General features: G+C 53.8%; 1 protein-coding gene across 1 annotated transcript in view; it reads right to left on the bottom strand.

The window, feature by feature from the left end:
- The window catches only part of IQSEC3 (IQ motif and Sec7 domain ArfGEF 3), a 115841-nt gene extending 95162 nt beyond the window's left edge, over positions 1 to 20679 (bottom strand). Inside the window, exon 1 of the mRNA XM_069491021.1 lies at positions 20141 to 20679. Coding sequence (XP_069347122.1) covers positions 20141 to 20679 — 539 coding nt within the window. The remainder of the gene's footprint in view (positions 1 to 20140) is intronic.
- Positions 20680 to 23835: the final 3156 nt, after the last annotated feature.

The raw sequence follows: 23835 nt of genomic DNA, 5'->3' as shown, positions 1-23835 counted from the left end.
AGCAGCCTTCTGACCCGAAGCTCCCCCACCGCACTGCGAGGGGCTCCGCGCTCAGCTGTCCGCCTCCCTCCAGGGCGCCCTGGCCCCACGTGGCGGCGTCAGGAAGCTTCCCAACTCCCCTGTACAGACTCTGCCTCAGTTTCCTCATCAGTAAAGTGAGGTTAATAACACAACTTCTTTAAAGGATTGTATGAGGATGAAATGAGCTAAAACACGTAAAGCAGTTACAGCAGAACCCGGCTTAGTGAGCAGCAGCTGTTGTTAATACGTCCCACCTCCCACTCGGCCGCTCCCCAGCAAGAGGGTCCCCTCCTCTCCAAGCCCCATCCAGTCTTCTTCCCTTCTCCTCCTCTGCGGGTCTTCAATGTCGTCACTGACAGAGGCCCTTTCTCTTCAGCATGTAAATACGCTCAAACCTCTTATCCTAAAAACATGATTCCTCCCTACAACACTTCCCTGGGTTACAAGCTTTCCTTCCACAGCCAGCCTTCCAGAAAACTTGTCTGCTTGCGTGAGCTTCTTTATACTTCAATCTCCTGCCAACTTGCTGTTATCTGAGTTCTTCCCCCAGAGCCCCAACAGAACTTTCCCCAGGGATGTCTCCAATGATCCCTTAGTTGCCAAATCCAAGGGAATCTCTGTTCCTAATTGACTTGACTTTTCTGTAGTATTCGCTGAGCAAAATCTCCTTCTTGAAACACCCTCCTCCCTTGACTTCCAGAAAAGTGATCTGCCCTGGTTTTCCTTTTCCTCCTTTTCTGCATGGTAATAAGAGGAAATCAGCCACCATGCTGGGAGGAATCCCAGATGACTCCATGGAGAGGCCCACATGGAAAGGAACCAACGTGCCAGCCATTGGATGCTCATCCTACAGATGAACACTCCAGCCTTGGCCAGGCCTCTCTAGGTGACGCGGCGCAGAGCAGACAGGAGCTATCCCTAGCAGGCCTTGCCCAGACTGCACGCTGCTCAGCAAAACAGGTGCTTACAGATTTTGCATTTGGGGTAGTTTGAAGATACTAAGTTTTGGGAAGGTTTGTTACGAGCTCTCATGGCACCCGGTGGGTGTTTGCGCCTGGTCCGAGGGGCCACCCACACGGAGCTGTGAGGGACCCACAAGTTCTCCGGGGAAGGCACCCCACTGGGGCCCCTTCTCCGACTGCAGGGAGAGCCAGCAGGCTTTAGATTGGAGAAGACCTGCGTTCAGGCCTTGCCTTCCCACTGGGATCGCTATGGAATCACAGGCAGATTATCCGACCTTCTTAGTCTCTGTCTCCTCAACTGCAAAGGGGAGGCCATAAAAGAAACGGCCTCATCTGGCTGCTGGGAAGGTCAACACCCTTGCCATGATCCGTGCCACACTCGGCACAGGGCCCAGCCTGGAGCAGGAGCAGAAGGAAACGTCTGCCCTGGCCCCGCGCTGACACGGGCACGCACAGTCCAGAGTTCAGAGTCCCTCTTTGCCACTTTCTAGTTAATAGCTTGGCCTGGCTGAGCCTCAGTTTCCTTTCCTGTAAAATGGATACTACCAGCACCTACCTTCAAGGCCTGCGGTGACGAGTGAATGAGCTAACATATCTACGGTGCTTGGACCCGTGGCCAGCCCCGTTAGCATGCCCTCCCTGGCCCCGACCCACGGCCTCTCCCTCCGCCCTGGGGCTGCCACGATGCTGTGGGGACAGCAGAGCCTGCGTCCACGCCGCCACTTCACAGCTGGGGAACAGACTACAGGTGAGGGAAGCCTCAGCCAGAGACCCCAGGCTTCTCCACGGCCCTATCCAGATTCCGCCCAGCCTTCGGGGCCAGTGCCAAAGGCGTCGCTCTCAAGGTCTCCCTGTTTGTTCTTGTGCCTGCCCATCCCCCACGCTCCTCCCACCCTACTGGCCCTGCTGGCCGCTGCCCCGCCTGGGCCGGAAGTGCTCACCTCTGAGCCCCTCAGCAGCTGCCCTGAGACACCGGGGGCTGCAACCTCAGTCTCTCCCACACTGCGTCGCGGATGCCGTATCTCCCTAGCCCAGAAGGAGTTTTCCGGAGCCACGCCTGGGACCAATTCATCTCTACATCCAGTGCGGGACACAGCCTGGCACGTGCCTTACAGTAGACGCCACCTGCCGACTGACTGTGTGCGTGTGTCCTGGCCCCTGAGGGTGCTGGGGAGAAACGGGCAGTGAAGCGTGCTCATCCGTGAAACACGCACACGCATGGGAGCAGCAGCCCGAGCACGCGCCACAGAGGTGCAGGCTCCTCCGCACCATCACATGCCCCAGGCCGTGCGCAGGCACCGTCCACGCTCCACCTCCGTTTAACCCTCCTTTCACAGACGAGGAGGCTCAGGGAGACTCAGATCCTGCTCAGTACGGACAGTCTCCGCACCAGCCTGGCAGTCTTACGGGGCTCAGCTCTCAGCTCCGGACCGGAAACTCGGCCTGTGACTGGCCAGGAGGCCCCAGCCCCTCCTCCTTCCGCACCGCCACCCAGCCAGCCCGGGAATGGGCGGGGCTTCCCCCCACGCCCGGCTCCGCGCTGCCCTCTCGCCCTCGTGCCCAGCCGGGTGGCACTGCCAGCACCCCCAGGGCCATCCTGGTACCCAGCTCGAGGCCCAGTGGTTTGAACCGCAGCTGACTCTGGAGGAGCCGAGAGGGCTCCGGCGCCAGGCTGGCGGCGCAGCATGGACTGCAGGGCCGGCCCTGGCTGTGTCCAGCCACCTTCCCTCACGGGGGTCTCTTTATTACCTGGCAGATGGGTGCCTGGCTGTTGGGCAAAGCCAGCTTGGGAGGATGCATCAAGGCCACCGGGCCCCTGCCAGCCTCAGACGCTGCTTCACTCAAGTCCTGCCTCACAACACCAGAGCAGCCCCCTACGCTGCCTTCCTGACCCCGGCATCAACTGTGGGCCCCCACTGTCTCTCCAGGAGTGGCGAAGGCAAGTCCCCACCAATAAGGACTGCATTTCTGCAGCGTTTCTGACTTATAGAGCACTTTTGAATGCCCTAAGTGTAGTACTGTGGATAATTATTATCGCTGGCATTGATGTTATTAGCATTATTAATGCCATGTGACTGGTGAGGAAGCTAAGGCTAAGAGAGGTCTGATGACCTCCCGAGGACCCGCAGCTGCGACGTCCCCTGCTGCACACGGCCTCTGGCACCCACCCTCGCCAGTCCCCTTCACCCCAGGCATCCGCAGGGGAGGAGGCTGCTGGGCTGTGAATGGCAGAGCCTTGAGCTCGCCCTCCACGGCACAGACGCTTGAAGTTAGAAGCATAAAACCTCTCCCAGCTAAGCCCCAATCCCATAACTTCAACTGATCTCCTAGCACCAGCTCTGCTCAGGTACCCAACCCAGATGCCCACAGAAACACCTGTTTGCTTCTGGTGAATCGGCTAAACTCTAGCACTCAGCATACTTATGTGCACCTGCTTGGGTGTGCAAAGACTGATGCACACATATACCCGTGCCCCCTGCTGCACACACATACATGCATACATTCCTTAACGTGCACTTAACATGCATACCTCACTTCATGCACACATTCAGAGCTCTCAATAAAATGTACATAAGTCCTAAATAAACTCCCAGTCTCTCACTCAATATAAACTCCCCAAGCCTATGCACACTCCTGGATGTGGAAATACATATATACACATGTACACATGTGTTTTCACATACAACCTTGCATGTGCATGCATACACAGCACACAGAGGTGAGACCAAGGATGTTTTGTCCCCTGTGTGAGCCCTTCTAATCACGTGGGCCTTGGAGGGATGCAGTGTCCTATGCGGACTCACAAACCATTCATCTTGCAACTACATGTGGGTGGTACTTGGCCAGTGCGTGAGCTCAGTCCTGCTGGGCACGACAGAGATGAGGGGCTGCGGGCCAAGTTCAGAGCTGCAGCAACACGGACAGCTGTCATATGGGCATGGTGCCACTGGCCTTTTTGTCCCTAAACATTGGTCCATGTCCCAGATTAGGCTTTTCCTGTGGGAAGCGCTTCCCACGCCACAGGGGACTCCTCCTAGAGTGGGGAGAGCTGTGTTAGCTTGTAAAAGGCTAAAGCTTGCATATGAATCCCGAGACACCTCTTTAGCTGTGTGCCTTTGGATGGGCCACCTTAACCTCTCTGAGCCCCAGTAATGAGCTCTGTGAAGTAGGGATAGTAATACCTTCCCATAAATGCCTAGCATGCAGCAGAAATTAAGTCCATGGATGTTGAAAGAAAGGCTGAAAAGAATGAGTGACTCTCAAGTGGCTGTGAGTTGCACTCCCGGGCTCTCTCTGTGGAACTGCTCTCCCGGTCTGCCCTTTGAACCTGCAGTCTGCTTTCTAGTGTGGATCTGTCCCCACCCCCTTGACTTCCCCTCAACCTCCCTCCCCTCCAGCCCCAGCAGAAGGCCCAGCCCAGCCCCAGCCCCTCCCTGTCTCTCGCCCTCCCTCCCGGGCTCCCTCAGGCCCCCCTTCCCTTCATCTGTTCTGGGACATGAGCCTTCCTTCCGTCCAGGGGCTCTGTGTGAATGTTTTCCCCTCCGTCTCCACGCAGCTGTTTTCTTTCATCTCTATTTCATCTCTGCTCCAGTGGCTCCTCTTCGGCGAGGTCTTCCCTGTGAGAACTGCCCTCCTCCCAGCCACTCCTTAGTTCCTTTCAGTCCTTATGGATTCACAGGGCACAGGAGTGAATGGACTCACTTAATATCTGTCTTCTCCTCTTGCGTGTGAGCCCCGCGGAGGCAGCAGGGTCTTGGTCTGACCGTTCACCGTGAACCCCCAGCGCCTGCAGCAGAGCTGACGTGCAGAGCCCAACACATCCATGTAATGGGAACGTATACCTATGACTCCTGCCCTTGAGCAACCTAAGCACAAGTCCCCGTCCCTCAATGACAATGACACACTCAGCTCCCTCTGTCTCCACTTTCCTTTCTCCTGGGCAGCGCCGCCCCCCGTACTTTCACTTCTTCCCCAGCCCGGCTAGCCGAACACGCACAGCACTGGCGTGAGCACGTGTGCAGGTGTCGGTGACTGAGTGTGCCCAGGCTGGTCTGCTCTCACGGCTGTCACGCAGGGAGCTGCGCCAGAAGCCCCTGACAGCTTCATTTAAAGCACACTTGGCTGCCTTCCTTCTCCTAATCCTTCCTGAACGACAGTCTCCAGGGCTGGGCTGGGCTGGGGCAAGTGCGTTTTGAAAACACTTCTCTTGGAAACTGGGACGCACGTTACTGCAGCCGCCTGCAGGAAGGCAGTGGAGAGCACAGGCTGGGAGACCGACTGCGGAATCGCACCGGCCTGACTCTGGACAAGCAGCCTCACGTTGCTCGGGATACGGACTGGGCCCCGCTCAGGAAGCTGCTACTAGGACACAGTGAGCGAAAGTCTGTCAAGTATCTAACACAGTGCCTGGCTCACAGCAAGCACATGGTAAATGTCAGCTTCCGTTAAATGATTGCTTTCCTCTAGGACGACACAGCCCTTCTCAATTTCCCTACAGTGCCGAGGACAGGGCCTTCCCACGGGCAGACGTCAGCCCGCGTGGCCCGTGCACAGCGCTGACACAGGTCCCCACCGTACAGAGCAATCCTCTGCACCGAACCCACTTCCCCTCCAGCAAGTGCCCCGTTTCTTTACTTTATTTCCATTTCTTTATAGCAAAACTCAACAAAGACTTCTCTACATTCACTTTGTACAATTCCTCCCATTCTGTCACCTTTTACATTTTTATTAGAGAAATTTCAAAAACATATTGTGCCAATCTTCTACCTCTGAATATATATATATATTTTTTTGCTGGAGTATTTTAAAGCAAACCCCAGAAATCCTATTATTTCACCCAGAAGGTATCTCTAACAGGTGAGACCTTTTAAAAGCTATAATACCAGTATCATTATTGCAGCTAACTACATTAACAATAATTCTCTAATGTCAGCTAGTACCTCACCTGTGTTCAAATTTCCCTGATTGCCTTAAAAATGTCTTGTTCAGCTTCTTCCTTTGAATCAGGACCTAATCAAGGCCCACATGTTACATCTGGTGGATTTGTCTCTTGCGTCTCTTCTCCCTGCTCTCTGGAACCCCATTGTCCAAGTCCCATCTGTCTATCAAAGATACGCTTTTCCAGGTCAGCAATAACCTGAGTGTTGCTAAAGCTGACGGTTGGTTCTCAGTCCTTGTCCTCGTCCTCCCCCACCTGTGCGCGGCATTTGGCTCTAGGGGCTGTGCCCTCCTGAGGGAAGCGCTCCCTGCTGGAACTCTGGGTGTCTCCCGGCTGCTCCTAGCCCCACCCCCACCTCTGTGCATGGCTCGCACCAGGGCACCGCCCCGTCCTCTGTCTTCTTTAGTCTTCCTTTCTCACTCCTTGGTGGAGTCCTCCAGGCTCAAGGCTTTAAAAGCATCGAAAGTTGGTATCTCCTCCCCTTCCAAGTGCCCAGTGAACATCTCCACGTGAGTGTCTAATACTTGTCTTAAACTTAATCTGCCAAAGCTCCACCCCCATCTTCCCCCCCAGATTCTCCCATCCATCCCTCTAATAGCTTTGGCCCCACCATGGTCCTCGTCCTCCACCCCTCTTTCTCTCACCCGCACTGGCCCTCAGGGAGTGCTGTCGGCCTGACTGCTGATTGTCACGGTCACTGCCACCCCCCCTGGTCCAAGCTACCAGCCTCCTACCTGAACTCCCTGCTTCTATCTTTCTTCCCTCTTCAACCCAGCATCCAAAGTTCCTTTTAAGCATCTGCTGCTCAAAATCATCCAGAGGTTCTCTGTTTTTCTCAAGGTAAATGCCAAATATTTCACAATGGACTCCAATGCCCTCAACAAGAGACACTGGCATTTTTGGCAGGAAAACTCTTCATTGTGTGGTCTGGGCTCCTGTCTTAATTGAGCAAGCAGGCAGGCTCCTGCTCTGGCCTTCGTGCTGCTCTTCCTTCTGCCAGGAGCTGCTCCCCCTGCCAGGAGCTGCTCCCCCTGCCAGGAGCTGCTCCCCAGATGGTCACAGAGCTCCCCACCGCCCCCTCCAGGCCTTTGCTCAGGTGTGATCTTCCCAGGGCACCTGTTTGAAATTGCAAATTCCTTTACTCCCAGGCCCCTGCTCTGCCTTCTTTTCCAGAGCACTGATCCTGTTCCATGTATCAATACTACACATTTTCACTGTGGGTCTGTTGCTGTCTGTCTGTAAGCTTCAAGAAGGGATTTGGGAGTGTTTTGTTCACCGCTGGCACACAGTACACACGCAATAAGTATTTGCGAGGCAGATGAAAGAATACAGATGCCATGAAAATACATACTTATGTAGAGAAGGAAACAAGCTTTTCTAAGCTGTAAGAATACAGACTTAGTTTCATCCTTAGCAAGGCCTGGGGTGTGCTCAGCCTGGAGTGGAAAGCAGGGGAGGGACTATAAGAAGGTCAGTTTATTTCTCAGATCAGGTCAGGAAGGCTTCCTGGAGTTGGTGGGGTTTTAGGACTCACCTTCAGCTCGTTTTGAACCAGATTATAACCCAGCTACCCCAGGCAGCTACCCCAACCTTGATGACTGCTAACAACAACAGGCGCCCCAGGGAACAACAGTCCAGAGAGATTCCAGGCGGAGAAGCACACTCGCTGAATCTTATTTCTCCTGCAATTTACCAGCGTCTGTAGGAGGCTGCAGCAGCATGCCAGTAGCTGCAGGGCAAGTTCAAATGGAGCTCCTCAATAACGTCTGCCTCCCAGCCACCCCTTGGCCCTTAGAAAAGCCCACCCCAAATGATTGCACAAAGGCAGGCTACCCAGAACTTGCCGTGCAAAACTCAGCGGACAGGAAGAGGGACCTAGACTCACAGCTGTATGTACGCTGGAATACTTTGCACCTACTAAAGAGAATGAGGCAGCTCTTCTTATACTGAATATGGAAAGATCACTAAGATACATTATTAGGGGGGAAATCAAGGTGCAGAACAGCACATAGTATACTGGTATTCATGTAAAAAGAAATATACACACATAGTTTTGCTTGAATGTACATAGGATATCCCTGGAAAGACACCGGGAAATTGCTAACAGTGCCTGCTGGAAGGTGTGTGTGGGTGTGGGGGGTGGTTAGCAAACAGGGACAGGGGGACACTTTTGTTGTAAACTCTTGTATCTTTAAATCTTGTACTATGTCAATGTATTATCTATTCAAAAAGAGTAAATTAAATTTTAAAAAAGAACACAACCAGATTGACAAAAATGAAAACCAACAGGGCCGTGTGAAAAGTCCCAGCATTTTAGGTGTTAAAAGCCACTTGCACAAGAAATATACGTGGCCAGATGCCAGAGTCCTTCAAGTACAAGAGCCCCGGGGCTTCAGCTGACCTCATTTGTGATGATTCCTACCTGTGGCCCAGGCTGAGGAAGCCAGAGGGTTCTCAGGCGCCATCCAAATCTAGGCAGGGCCCAGAGCCTGCCCGCCGCTGGGGAAGGGGTGAGGGAGGGCCTCCCTGTGCCCAAGCTGGTCACACGCCAGGGCTGCAGGGCTCACTTCTGGCTCCTGTGTCCCAGGAGAGCAGTGACTGAGGTCAGGCAGAGCCACCCACAAAGCCATGTGGAGCAGGAAGTGCTAGGATTAGGGGTGTCAGTCTGAGAGGAGATGGGGGTGAGTAGATTGGAAGGCAAAGGAAGGGCAGGGTGGCTGCCTTCAACCATTCAAGGGGCTGTAAAATCAAAGTGGGAAGGAGGAGTCCTATTCGGAGCCCTCTAGAACTGCGGTCCCCAATCCCTGGGCTGCTGACCAGGACTGGCCCATGGCCTGTTAGGAATCTGGCCGCACAGCGGGAGGTGAGCAGCAGGCTAGCAGGTGAAGCTTCATCGTAACAGCCGCTCCCCATCCCTGGCATCACCGCCTGAGCTCCGCTTCCTGTGGGATCAGAGGAGGCATTAGAGCCTCACAGGAGCGCGGGCCCTACTGTAAACTGCGCCTGCGAGGGATCTAGGTTGCACGCTCGGTATGAGACTCTAACGCCTGGCCATCTGAGGTGGAGCTGAGGCGGTGATGCGAGCGCTGGGGAGCGGCTGCAAATGCAGAAGTTTGACTGCACAATGAATGTAATGAGCTTGACTCGTCCCCAAACCATCCCTGTCCCCCGTCAGTGGAAAAACTGTCTTCCATGAAACCGGTCCCTGGCGCCAAAAAGGCTGCGACTGCTACTCTAGAAGAGGCAGGGTGGCGTGGTAAGAGCTCTCTACCTTCACACCCTTTCTGGCCCAGGTCTTGCCACCGGAAGGGTCCCCAGAATGGCAGCAGCTTCCATCCTGTGAGCGCTCGCTGCTGCCAGGCACCGGCTTGCTTGGCATTTTCTTGGCCCCGCCTACGGATTTTCACAGCAAGCCAGTGCGTCTGGGACTGTCCATCTCCCCGTTTCAGGGATGAGGAAACCGAGGCTGTCACTGCTCAAGATCATAGTCAGGAGATGCGGAGTCAGGCTTCAAACCCAGTGCGACGCCCTAAACTGCACCACAGGTTGGGCCGTGACACCTGCAGCCTTTGAACTCCAGGCCTGTGGCCATGAAATACCACCGGTACAGACGTGGCAGGCTAAGATACGGCGGGGCATTTTTTGCCAGGGAGTCTTGGGCACAAGGGACGACTGGGAGGTAGACGTTGAGTCCCCGCTGGGCCTCCCTGACCCTCCTAGTAGCCCTCGCCTTAATGTCCCCTTTTCTCCAAAGGGCATCCACTCACACCAGCCGGGGTCAGGGCCACGGAGGGTGGGGGGTGGGGGCGTCGCAAGCATCCGGCATTTAGCCACAGGGCCCGGGAGCCCCCAGGGCCTGGGCGGGCGGCGGCAGCTGGAGCAGCAGCAGCCGGCGGTGACGTGGCATGGAAGCCCCGCTCCCCCTCCGTCCGGGAAGGCGCGCCCGGCGCTCCCCAGGCGGCGTGGGCTGGCGGTGGTGCCCAGGCTGCGTCTTGGGGGCGCGGGGGCGGCCCGAATGCACAGGCGCCGTCCGCAGCGGGGATGGCGCTGGCGCGGCTTCCCGGGCGGGCGCGGGGCTGGGGGGGGGGGCGGTGGCATCGCGGTGTGCGGCGCGCAGCCCGCCCACGCAGCCGCATCCCGACTGCGCGCCGCCTCCGCCCGCAGTCCCGGAGCGCGGCCAGGGCGGGAAGGGCTTTTCGGGGCTTGCAGGCTCAGAGGGCGGGGTGCCTGGGGACGCTCAGGCTGGGTAGGGCAAGAGCAGTGTGGTCCTGGATCCTCCCCTCCTGCCTCTCTGGGTTTTACGCATTCCTGGCCAGAGGGAGCCCCGGGGAAATTTCTGATGCACTGAGAGCTCCAAACCCCTGCAGAATTCACCTTGTCCTGCTCCAAGGCCCACAGGGATCTGCCGCCTTCTGTTTTTGAAAGGGAGGTAAATTCAGTCTCACCAGTCCCCCATCTGGAGCTTCCTCCGATGGCCGTGGCATTTAGAAGTCTTTTTTCACATCTAAGCTCTGTCCTTCCTGGTGCAGCAGCCCCTGCTCTGCTTTCCCAGACTTGGTGACCTGGGGCAGAGGGGGCAGGAAGGAGGACAAAGAACGACTGTCTCCACTGAGAAGGAGGGGAAATTGAGGCAGAAGGGGAGGGTGTGAGGGGGGCTGCTGCATCAGGACTCAGGAGCCCTCCTTCTGGGCCACAGTCCTGCTGCCAGAAGAGATAGTCCCCTCCCTAGTCTGCCTAGGGCGGCGCCCCACTTGCCCCTGGAAATCCCTTCCCTAACGTGCTCTGCTATGTGGTAAGTAGCGTGGAGACCGTCAGAGACGCCCGTCGAGCCAGTCTGGAAGCATGACGGAGGGGTGGGGTATGCCCTGTTCCCAAAGACCAGGCTATGCACAGCAGACACAGAAGCCAGACCCAAGCAAAAAATTCCCAACTGCTTCGCAGAGTTTTTTTTACTGCTGTTATTTTTAAATAATCATTGTGTTGAATCAATTCGTTGAAAGAAAATCGTGGTAGAGTGGAATCATTCATCAGGGAAGAAACTGGAATTCCCTCGCCTCTCTGCCTGGGATGAGGAGTGCATTCCTGACGGGAGGCAGGCGGACGCTGGTCTGAGCAGAGGTCACTGGCGCCAGGCCCTGGACACAGCTGAAGACAGGCTGCAGGGAAAATCATGCTGCAGCCTTCTGTGTCAGGCTGCCCTGTTCCTGGGCTCCAAACGCTAAATGTCAACAGAAAGTCCCAGAAAGTACCTGCCCCCACTCCTGCAGCCTTCTCCCCAGCAGCTCGCTCCCCAGGGGCCTGGTCTCCTGCATGCCCGTGGTGCGGAGTGTGAGGATGGGCATGGAGGCATTGCACCCCATTTTGCAGAGGGTAAGACTAAGGAGGAGCAGGCTAGAGAGGTGATGCCGAGACAGAAGGAATCCCTAATGACGGTGTGACAGCACCAGGGTGTCTTTGGGGGACAGTAAGATAAATCTGTGCTGGGCTCTGCCATGAGGCTTGCACACTGTGCTGTGGTGTGGGTTGGCCTTCAGCTACCCCGTGCCCCAGTCAGTAACACACAGTCACCTTGGAGGGGCTGTGCCCACTCAGTGCCCCCCCACACCATGCACACGCCCACTCGCCCTCCCAGCGGGGTCCTGGCGCTTACCCCGACACAGCTGATACTGCCTGGCTGAGAAATAGGGATAAGAGGCCTGGAATGTGGGTGCTGGTTCCTGTTGTGTCTCCCAGGCCAAACTGTGACCCCAGAATCCAGCTCGCTCTCCTCTCTTCCCCTAGAGACATGGCCACAGTTCAGGCCTCCTTTCCCTCCTGTCCTCGATGGCCCATTGCCTGGTTCTCATTCTGCCTGCTCACAAGGCTTGTGTGTGTGTGTCTCTGAGCGCTGAGGTGAAACCCTCACTCCACGGCCTTGCTCATGCTCTGTTCCCAATGCAGCCTTCCAGGCTGACTGGTCAGAGGCTGGGGTGGAGGGGAAGAGGCTGCTCACACACGTGGCTAGGATTGGGGTGGGCTCCGTTAGCTGGGAGGGGCAGCACCCCAGTCCAGCTTTCCTCATGTGCTCAGCTACAGGCCAGTGTGTGTTGCGTCCAGCACAGCCTCCTCCCTGGGGGGACTTCCTCCTGCAGAGCTGTCCTCAGCCCTGACACCACACTGTCTCCTCCACCCGGCAATCCGAGAGCCTGCCTGGGCCCTGCAGACAAAGCATTTGTTTACTCCACCTGTGTTCACCGGGCACCTCCGAGGTGCTGAGTTGGGCTCTCATCCCCGTCCTCTTCTGGCTCTTGCCAAACCAGCGTCTACTGCCTGCCAGCCCCTCCTGTCCATAGCGTCCCACCCCAAAGCACACCCAACAGAGTCATGGGCATTTTGCCATCCAAAAATATTATTTTAAGATCCTAGAAAGGAGCAAATGAGCTTAGCATGCACCATTATGCTCCTTACCTTCTTGTCTTGTGACTTTCACACAGGAAGCTCATGGGAAAGTGTCCTTCTATACCCCCAGTCATTACTGTGCCACCACAAGTCCGTGTGGGAGTGCCCTGTGTCCCTCCCCTTTCCTGCCCAGGGCTGCAATTCCAATTCCCCCCGAATTTAGTGGAGGTGAAGATACGTCTGGACTGTCACATCGTCCCTCTGGAGTCTCCTACCCTGGCCTTCAGCTTGGCAGTGCTACCATGGTACCCTCCTCTCTCACCAAACCCTGCTCTCAGAAACCACACAAATAAACTCCCTCATGCGAAAGTGTAAAAGACTGATAAAGCTAAATGTATTGTTTTTTTCCTGTCCTAGAATTTGCATTTTAACAATGGGATAACCTTGAACCTCCTATTGTGGGGTTGTTGCCATAGGTGAGATATTCTGGAAGGGAGAGGGACCTCCTTAGGTCCCCTGAACCCCAGTAACTAGCTATAGGTTTGCCCTACACACCTATGGAGCAGTCGTGACAAGCTCTTTTGGCCCACCACCATGTAATGTCAAGAGCACTGGATGAAGGGCTAAGAGAATCCGAGCTCTAAACCTAGTTCTGCCACTAACTAGTTTGGATGCACCAGTCACTTCCCTCTTGTGCCTTAGCTTTCTCATTTGCCAAACAGGAAGTTTGGACCAAGTGACTTTAAAGGATCCTTCCAGCTCTGACATTTGCTTAACTTCCCGGAGGGGCTGAAGGACCCTGATTCAGCTCCTAACGCCCTCCAGCCTCTGCAAATGTGGCTTAGAGGGAATGGCCTGATGCCAGCATGGAGCATGTGGTCCTTCTTTGGCTCGGGACTTGGCCAGCCTGCCTGCATGCCCTCTGTCCATAGCCAGGAGGAAAGGTACCCCTCACATACACTTGTCTCACAGAGTTACATAACCCTTCCAGACCAGTTATTCCCAACAAAGCAACAGCAAAACAGCCTGTTCCCTACCCCACCCCACACTGTGCCCCAACACACACATACACACACACACACACACACACACCCCGGCAATCTTTGCCTATGGTGGCCTCGTAGCCACAATCACCCTGGGAGAGAATTTTGGAAGCCCACCATATTTTCTTTTTCATTTCTTTTGGTTTTCCTGGAAGGCATCTCATCTAAGAAAAGTCTTTAAGAGAAGAAACTCATTTACCTTCTTTTTTTTTTTTTTTTTTTTTTTTTGAGACAGTGTCTCGCTCTGTTGTCCAGGTTAGAGTGCCGTGGCATCATCATAGTTCACTGCAACCTCAAACTCCTGGGCTCAAGTGATCCTCCTGCCTCAGCCTCCTGAGTAGCTGGGACTACAGGTGTGTGCCACCACACCTGGATAATTTTTCTATTTTTAATAGAGACGGGGTCACTCTTGCTCAGGCTGGTCTCGAACTCCTGAGCTCAAGCAATTCACCGGTCTCGGCTTCCCAGAGTGCTAGGATGACAGGCATGAGCCACTGTGCCCGGCCTCATTTACCTTTTAGTCCTGACCAGAGAAAGCAGAGTCCTCCCCCCAAACCCCTCCTCAGACCACCCAGAGGATCCACAACAGCACGTCAGGCCTCGTCTTTCCTCACCACCCCCCTGCTGTTCTTCCCAGCTTCCTGCCCTCAGGACCACCCTCCGCTCTGCCCTTGACAGGTCAGTAGACCTTTCCCTAGGTGAGACTGTAGTTTCCCTATTCAGGAAATGGGGGTGCTCATTTTTCTCTGCCTGGGGCACTGGGTGATATCTCAGATCTCCTTGATTAATGTCCTTAAGAGAAGTGCAAGTAATCTTAAAATGCTGCAGAAGAGATTTGAGCTGGACTTCAAGAAGCACTTCCCAGCTGTGAAGTGTGAGCTCTCATTACAGATCAGTAAGGGCTGGTGGATTTGTCCTGCCCGGCTGCTTTTCAAGGTAAGCTCGACATCCGTGTACCTGGAATGTCTTGGGTGCACGTTGTCCAGAGGGAGAAGGGTAAATGAGAAAAGGGCGCAGGTAGAAAGGTGGCCTGGCAGAGTAGAAGGAATCTTGAACCTGGATTCTAGTCTGTCGCTGTTGTCTGATGTAGGATGAGCCTCTTATCTTTCCTGCGCCCTGGTTTCTTTACCTGTAGAAATACTTACTAAGTGCCCAAAACAGTACTAAACAGATGCCATTATCTAATGTTTAAACTTTATGGCAACCCTTTAAAGTAGATATTACTCCTCATTTTACAAGTGAAGAAACAGAGACTGAAAGAAAGTAAATGACGCTGCCAGGCCTCCGAACCAGCAGGTGGTGAAGCAGGGTCACATTGTGCCCGCCCCGGGCCCACGTTCCGGCCGCCGGGGTCCTGAACACCGTGTGATTCTATGGATTCCTGAAGTTCCTTTCAGCCTGGAAAATCTAACTTCTCCCTTTCCTAACTCTCTCTTTCTTTTTGGTAATGCCCTCATTTCCTGAAATGAAGATGGACACCCCTTTCCTTTGCGGAAACAAGAAACCCTTTGCAGCCTGTGTGGGGGCCTCCCCCTCACGCCTTTCCAGAAGTGGAGGAGGAAGGTGCTGCGGTGGCCCAAGCCTCAGGAGCCCTGCCAGGTGGCCTGAGGTTTGGGAATCTGCGAGGTGCTGTGAGCGTCCCCGGGACTTCTTCCTAAGAAACTCCTTGCTAGGATGTTGCAGCCCTGTGTCCAGGGCCACTGACAGTATGTTTGGGCTCTGGTGAAAAAAATATTTAGGGTCCCTCAATAAGGGCAATTTGTCCAAAAATCTTTACCTGGGATGTAAATTCCGAAGTTGGGTCTCTTTCCAGACCCTGGGCCCAGATGTTTGTCCCAGCTGTCCCCCCTTTTCAAATCACCTTCCCTTGCATTCCTTCTTCACCCAACCCTGACTCCATCTGCCTTTTTCCTTAAGTGGCCTTTGCAACTCTGGCTGCACAGATACTGGCTGAATCAGCAGGACCAACGGCTGCTCCTGTTGCTTGCTTTTGGGCCGGTGGGAAAATGTGCTAAGAGGCCTTTGTGAGGCCTGTCCGGAACTGTGTGGGGCCGGGCAGGGGCTGGGAGTGAGGCAGGGGCAGGGCGGAGTGGGGGAAGCACCGCTCAGGGGCTGGTGAGGAGGAGGGAGGCAGTCAGGGTTTCCCAGGGACCAGAGGCTGATGGTTTCTCTTCAGTTTTGCTCCGTGTTGGATGAAAGGGAGGGGGGGGGCAGTGGTCCAGGCACTGGGAAGGCAGAGGACAGGGTCTTTGCGAGTGTGCCCTGCGCGCCAGCTTCCAGGTATGCACACAAAGATACGTACTCCCTGCTCTCAGTGAGCCTTCATTCTGGCCCCACCGTCCATCTTGCTAGCTAGAGGCTCTCTCTGTGCCGGGGCAGGGGAATGAAGAGGACAGGCGGATTGGTGAGCATTGGCCATGTGGTGCTTCTTCAGCAGCCAGGCCTTCTGGGCACAAGGTAGGCAAGGGCCTGTGTGCCGGGGCTCTCCCTGCCCTGCGGGCGGCACTGAGCCTGGTGGGGAGGGGTTAGAGTCGGGGATGCACCGCCCGAGGATGGACGAGATGCACAGGCAATACAGATATCTCCGTGGATCGACTCTTCTGGGCTCCGTTCCCTTTCCAGCTGTCCTTGGCTTTTACAATTCTGACATAAACCCTTGACTTCAACCAAGTCAGCCTTCTTCTCTCTGGCTCTGAACATGGTTTGTATGCTCACCCTTTTTACCTGTCCTGATCTGCTAGATGGTAGCTCCAGGCAGCCACGACATGCTTACACTTGTTCAGATGTTCTAGGCATGGTCTCATGTAAGTTGAGCAAGAACCATTTGGTCCTTTCCAATCTTTCCACACACACAGTACAGGGTTTTGAATGGACTGGACAGTTACTACATGTAGTTGACTGACTGATAGACTTTCACACTCTCTTAATAGCTTCAAGGATGGGCCAGTCATGAGCTGCCACCTTCAAGTAGACAACTCTGACCCAGTAGTAGCAGAGACACCTGTTCCAATCAGCATCTTAGACAGCTCAGGCTAAACCCACGTCCACAGTCTCCAGGCATGTGAGACCACGGAGCTCCAAAGGTGACTCAAGATTTATTTCATGCTTAAAGGATGACGGTAGACAGCAAAGAGACTTCCCTGTGTAGGCTAAGTGGAGGAAGGATGGAGAGAAAAAGGATGAGAGAGACAAAGTGTTTGAGGGAGAGAAAAGAAGGGAGTCAGGGGAAGGAAAGAAAGTAGTGAGGAAGAGGAAGGATGTAAAAGGAAGACAAGGGAGGAAGAAAGAGAGAAGAGGACAGGAGCTTCTGAGCCATTCAGACTTCACAGCTGTGCTGAGGTAGGGAGCTTGGAGTAGGAGCTGAATTTGAATTGTAATGCAAGAACTTAGCCACTAGCAGCCATCTGCCGGTGGACTTGGAGACACGGGCAAGCCCTGTCATCCACAGACTCATGGCTGCACAGGTGGGCAGATGTGCTCAGAGAAACTGTGATCACGCTGAAGCCAGCAGCTTCAGGTAGGGTCATGTGCTTCCACAGCAAGGGGACTTTGCCAGGTCAAGTTGAGGTTCTGGCTCCAGCCAGGAAAGGAATAATAATCAATTCTGTAGATGCTGTGAGCCTTGATTGAAAAAGTAAAGAAGAGGAAGCTATGCTTTCTGCTTCCTTTAAGAGACAAAAGCAGTGAGGGGCAGAGCTTAGCAAGAGTCAGGAAGCATGGAGAGAAAGCATTTTAACCCCTTGGGTGTTTTCCTTCCATAATATCTCTGCACTCCCCCGTCCCCATATGGTTGCTTCTTTGACCTGACCTCCAAGGCCACCACCTTTATATCGCCCTCCTTCAGCTGAAAGGCCAGACTGCATATTAATGTAGAGCAGATGGCAATGAAATGATTCATTATTTCCCAGTCCCAAGTTCCCCAGGGCTTCTGCCTCTACTGGAATTGGGCAGGAAAAGGAGTCCTAGGGGTAAGAGGCAAACTGTGTGGTGAAAGACTGCATCTGACCCAGTGCCTGGCCCTGGAAACCGTCACCACCCTTCGGCCACCTCCCTGAGGCTGCATTCTCACTATAATGAGGCCGGAGGAGGAACGAGAAAAGATTCACAGCAGAAATACGATCAGGAGACCCTCTGTGCCATCTCTCCCTCCTACTTCAGCAGGCCCAGTGGAAACCAGACGCCGCAGGGAGTGCCGGGAGAAAGCCCAGGGAGAGGGCTGCTGGCCCGCGCTGCTCCTCCTCACCTCACCCTGTCCCTGGAGGTCTCGCCCTGCCCGCTGGCTCCATCTAGCCTTGCACCGTGGAGAGGTATGGGCAGCGGAGAAGACACATGGGCAGAGAGCAGGCTGGGGCCAAACATGGCGTCAGCAACGATGATTCCTTCCTGAGGTTCTTTAACTGGTGTTAAAGTTGGGCAAAACCATGGGGAAGGAAATGGGTGATCCAGAAGGTTATTCAGCCAGCCAAGATGGCCATGGTGTCACAACCAAGGAAAGAGAGCTGTAGGGAGAAGGTGAGGCAGGCATGTCGGTGGTCTCTGAGCCTCTGCATCCGCAGGCTTGGGGAGCAGGGAAATAGCAGGACAGAGGAAGGAGATGGTCTTAGTGCCAGGCACAACTTCCTAAATGAAAGATTTCCAACAACTTTCACTCTTCTCCATGCTAATTATTTCTTATTTTTGTTCTGCTCCCTTAGGAAGCAGAAGCAGGACAGGTGAGAAGGAAAGACGAGCACGTCATGTCCAGGATTCCTCTTTAGTACTGACATGTGAGGCTGGATTAGGAATCCAGGCGATCCCTAAACCCCTGCATCCCCAGCAGGAGCGTCTGGGTGGAAAGGTTTGGGCTCTGTAGGTTGCTTTGGTGGCCACAGAAAGGTCTTTGCCCAGGAAAAATGATCTTTCCTCAACTCTTCATGCCTGCACAGTCCCCTGAAGAGACACAAAGGAAGTAGGGGTGCAGTGGGAGAAAAGGGAGACACCAGAAGCCGGGAGCAGAGGAAGCAGGTGAAGGATCGTAATTATCAGCAGCTGTGGCCACCCCCAGGGAATGGACTGGAGTGGCTCTTTACCCCGTCTGGGAAAACATCACATGCTCTCTTGTACGTGGCCTTTTGCCGATCCATGGGCACTGAGGGAAAATGGACTTTCTGCTTTTTATGTGAGATGAGGGAAGAAAACTGTGAAACCGAGGGAAGGGAACACAGGGCGTGGAGTGAGTTGGGGTGGAAAACTGCATCTTCTTGGGTTTAAATCAAATGCTTTAGGTCTGCCAAGCCAGATCATCCGCCTAGGTCTTCACCCCTAAGATCTCCCAGTTCCGGTCAAACCTGCCCTGTGAGCTAACGCGCCGTAACCCAACTTCTCTAACTATAGCAGATGGGAGAAGAAAGTGAGTTTTTAAGGAATACGGCAAATCTTCACAAGTGTCCCCTAGATTTAAAGCACACTTGAGCCTGAGTGAAGATGAGATTCCTGGCTCTCCTGTCCCCTCTTGCTCCCTGGCCTCCTTTAGCAGCACCGTTGTCAGGGGCAGGTGCTGCCCAGGCACTGATTTCCTTTCTCCTGAGCTGTTCTTCCATTCGGTTCTCCCATCACCTGTCTAATCAGAGAAAGGAAGCTGACATGGCCGCAGCCTTCCCAATACAGAGGATGGAATATTCCAGCCCACTTTCATCCCTTCTTCCCGTATTCCTAGTTCATGGGCCTCTCGAGTGAAGAAAGAGCTTGAGGCCCTGGGTCCTGGGGGCTAACATTTCTCTCAAGCCCCAACACACGATTCCTGTCATCACCCAGTCACCAAGGGGAAATAAGGCTCAGAGTCGGTAGCCATAGCAGAGAGCCACAGCAGGCATTATACCCAAATACCAACTCCGTCTGCCAACGGTCCCCTCATCATTGTTCACTTTCCACCACGGCCAACCACGCTGCACAGAAATCCTCCCTGAGTCCGAGGAAAAAGCTCTAACCAGACTGAGTCCTCGAGCTGTAACTGAGTCCTCCATAGGTTTGATGGGGGGGGGGGGGAGGGTTCCTTGCAGCCCTTTGGCTCTGTGGGGAGTCACAAGAAAGGTGCCCACTCAGGTCTGAGTGGAGTAGGCTTCCCCCAGTGAGCCACTCCTGGCTTTGACTCCCACTGCACCAGTGAAAGAGCCAGCTCATTCCTCTGGGAAATTCTTTCTCCCATCCTTTATCTTCTTCTATTTGCAGCTCCCCTGCCCTCTCCCACCTCTCCTGCTTCTCAGCGGTATCCTCTGCCTCCTGAATTCACCTCTACCCCAATCCTACTCTTCCTGGACTCCAGCCCTCTCAAAGCTCTTAACGTGCCTCTTTGCCAAGCCTCCGCCTTTTTCATATCTCACTCTCCATTCAAATAATTGTACTATCCAAACTCTCTTCCAATTTTTTTTCTAGCTTAAAAAATCCTTCAATGTTTCTCTTTTTTTCAGTTTGATCTTCACCCCAACTTCCTCCCAATCTAGTCTCCTTTAAACCCCGCCAGTTCCCAATATCCCCCGTCATTTAAGACCCATTTCTTCCTCCTCTGCCCCCAGTGACGGCCTGGGTATTCCTTTTTGCTCCAACATCCGCCACACCTTCTCAAACACTGACACCGCTGCCTGCTTTCCTCCAGATCTCCTCGACACAGTTCTACCCCGAGCATCTTCTCCCCCCTTCATCTTCACAGCACCCCAGTCCTGCAGACCCTCACGTGCCCTTCATTTCCACCATGGCCCCTCCTCGTGCCCACTTGCTTCCCCTCCTTCCACCGCAACCATCCCCTCCTCTTCCCCACTCACCCGGGCCTCCTGCTCAGGACGCCCTTGCCGAGGGCGGCGGGGGATTTGTGCTGCAGGAGGGCTCCGGCGGCAGCGCAGCAACTCGGGGGACGCTCCTTCTCCTTGTCGGCGACGGCGACGGCCCCGAGCGTCACCGGGTGCTGGTGGGGCGCCTGGGGCGCCTGAGCCCTGCCACCGGGGCCCGGCTGGGGCTGCGCCGGGAGCTGGCCGTGGTGCTGGAGCGACTGCGCGGGTGCGGGCTGCGGCGCGGCGGCCGGGAGCTGTCCGTGGTCCTGGAGCGGCTCCCGCGCCGCGGGGGCCCGGGGAGCCGGCTGCGGGGCTGACGACGGGGGCGCGAGCCCGGGCGGAGGCTGGGCTTGCAGCAGCCGCTGACGCTCCCACAGGCTGCGGTTCTCGGCGCTGAGCTCGTCCAGCCGCCGCTCCAGCTCGTCGATGCGCTGGCGCTGGGTGTGGATGAGGCTCTGCTGGTTCTGCACGATGGCGGTGAGCTCCTTGAGGTAGAGCACGGCGCGCACCGGGTTCTCCAGCAGGCTCTCCATGCCGCCCGCCGCCGCCTGCGCCCCGCCTGCGCCTGGGCGGGCGGCGGGGAGCGCAGGGCGCGGGAGCCCAGCAGCCCGGCGGCGGCGCCCCCCTCCCGGCCGGCCTCCTCCCGCGGCCGCCGCGTCACCGCCACACAGACTCGCACACGCGCCGGGGCGGGACCGGCGCCGGCCGCCCGCCCCCTCCTCCTGGCTGCGCGAGGACGCCGCGCTCCTGCCGGCAGGGCACGGGGACGCGAGGCAGCGCGTGCAGGGCGCGGGAGCCGGGTAAACCAAGGCAGCTCAGGATGAAGGAGGTGACTCCGACTGGTGAGAAGGAAAAGGGACCAAAGGGGAACAGTGGTCCTGGGAAAGTGCGGTGAGACCACAGGGGAGGAGAAGCGGGCGAGAAAGAGGGAAAGAGGCGGGAGAGGCCAGCGGCAGACAAAGGGAAAGCAGGAGCGGGCAGAGAGAACCGCGTTCAAGGAGGAGGCACGGGGCTCTAACGGGTCACAGAGTCTTCCTCCTGCGGCCCCATCCTCTGAGGAGAGCCCACACTGGCCTCCTCTGCGCGCGGCAGTCGGTCCTGCGGGAGAGCCCCCTGCACGCAAGACTCGTGGCCCCTGCGAGACCCGAGAGAACTCCTGGTCCTGGTCTTTCCTCCAGCCTCGGGGGAGCGTAAGGTAGGAAGCCTGTTCATGCTGGGTTTTCTCCGGGAATGAAACCTCGGGAATGAGACCTCGGGACAGTAAGTTTTGGGTTCTCTAATAGGAACACGAACTAACTAAACCAGGCCCTCTGTGGCATGGGCTTATGCTTCCAGAAACTTCTGAAGAGACCATTCTGTTTGACAAACATTTATGAAATGCATGCTATTACCAAGCACTGGGCTACATGGTGGTAAGATAAGGTTGACTAGGAAGGAGTTTTTGGCTTCTCAAGGCTTATGAATAAGTGGGTGAAATGGATAAGAAATAATTCATTTTGATATGTGGTGGTGGTGGCAAGTGATGTGGCCAGAGTGCCATAGGAGCCAAGAGCCAGGAAGGCTTCTTGGAGGAAGTGACCCCTGAGGTGGGAAGGGTTTCCCAGAAAAGAAGGGCAGCATGAGCAGAAGCTCAGAGATAGGAATCAGCATGGACCGAATTGTTCATTTATTTCTACAATAATTGTATGTAAAATACCCACTGAGTGCAAAGTAATGTACTGGGATGTATGCAGGCTACACCTAGGCTACATTATATATATATATTACATATATATATATAATGTATGTAATGTAATATATTATATATAAACTAAATTATAGTTTTTATAATCAAGTTGATTCCATTCTAGTGAAGTATTAATAGATATGACATGTGTATGAATAAGTAAAATACAAGTCAGGATTTCTGTAAAAGCTCTTCAAACCAAGTACCATAGGAACCCAGGGGAGTTCACTTGTTTGGTGATCTGATAAGGCCCGATGGAGATGTTATCCAAGTTGGGCCATGAAGCTTAGGAAGGATTTCAACAGGTAGAACAGGGGACCAGAGATGGGGAAGATATGTCAGGCAGCAGGAAAAGACTAAGGAATGGAAACAGAGCACTATGGTTTCATTTAATTTGGCAGGAAAATGACCCTTTCTTTCAAAAAGGGAGTGGGACAGGAAGGAGGCAGGGCCATGGGTGCTCTTAGCACATTTGTTGCCGTGCTGTTCCATTCTTCACACAGGCGGTCCACCAGGCTCCCTGTCTACCTCCTGTTCCCCTAGAGGAGGCTTATTTGTGGATATCATGTGCCCAGTGAACGGGGCCACCCACAGCATCTGGTGCCAGACTTGAAATGACCTCATGAGGGAGAATTTGTGCTCAGCAAATAAACTGGTTTCTCTGCACTTGAGTGCAGTGCTTTAATTTTTCTTTTCCCCCCATTAATCTTCCCAGCAAACTTTTTTTTGTAAAGAGTGAATGAAGGGAACTTATCCACAGCTGAGCCAACAGTTGGGGGAACAGAGCACCCAGGAGGGTAGTTGCAGAGTGACCAGTGTTCCAGCTAAAGAATGGAGGTTGGGGGTGGAATAGGTCACAGAGAAACTCAAACACTGTTCCTCTGAATTGTCTTTGCTTGCCTAGTTGATTTGTTGTCCAAGATTTGGGTGCTCATAGAGACCAATACCATAAGTGAAACGTCTGCAGCGTAATTATCCATGGGGCTTGTTCACCGTGCAGATTTCTAGGCCCTATATCAATCACTAGGGTATGGGAATCACTAGGAATGCGGCCCAAGTGTCTTCATTCTTTAAATATTTTTTTCTTTTATTGAAATAATAAACTTATTGACTTATAATTTACATGCAATAATATAAACGTATTTTGAGAGCACAGTTCAATGAATTTTGATAAATATGTACACCCGTGTAGTCACCAGTACAATCAAAATTTCCATCTTTGCAAAAAGGAACCTCATGCCCCTTTGCTGTCAGTTCCTCTCACCCTCAGCCCTAGTTAACCACTGACCAGCATTCTGTCAATGTATGTTAATTGTGCCTGTTATAGAATTTCGTGTAAATGGAAATCATACAGTATTTACTCTTTTGTGTCTTTCTTTTTTGCTCAGCAAAATGCTTTTGAGGTTCATCCATTCTGCTATAGGGATCACTAGTTCTTTTTATTTCTGAGGAGTAGTCACAATATATAGATATACCATCATTTATCTATCTGTTCACCTATTGATGGATATTGTGGTTGTTTCCAGGTTCTGTTTATTTTGAATAAAGCTTCTATGGTCATTAATGGACAAGTTTTTATGTGGACATATGTTTTCATATGTTACAGATATTTTATCAAGAGTAAAAATCTAGAATTGAAATTGCTGGATGATATGAAAGTATGTGTTTAACTTAATAAGAAACTGCCAAAATGTTTTCCAAAGAAGTTGTGTGATTTTTTTACTCTTACCAACAATCTGTGAGAGACTCACATGTTTCACATCCTTGCTGACACTTGGTATTTCCACCCCTTTTATATTTAAGCTATTTGAGTGGGTGAGTAGTACTATAGCAATATGGTTTTAATAAGTGTTCTCCTGATGACTAGTCCTGTTAAACATCTTCTTGTGTGCTTATTGGCCATTTATACATCTTCTTTGCCTACTGTTTCTATTGAATTGTCTTCTTATATTGAGTTGTAAGA

Source organism: Eulemur rufifrons, chromosome 16, assembly GCF_041146395.1.
Source record: "Eulemur rufifrons isolate Redbay chromosome 16, OSU_ERuf_1, whole genome shotgun sequence".
Taxonomy (NCBI): domain Eukaryota; kingdom Metazoa; phylum Chordata; class Mammalia; order Primates; family Lemuridae; genus Eulemur; species Eulemur rufifrons.
Note: the sequence above shows the minus strand (reverse complement) of the source record. Positions and strands in the feature narration are given on the sequence as shown.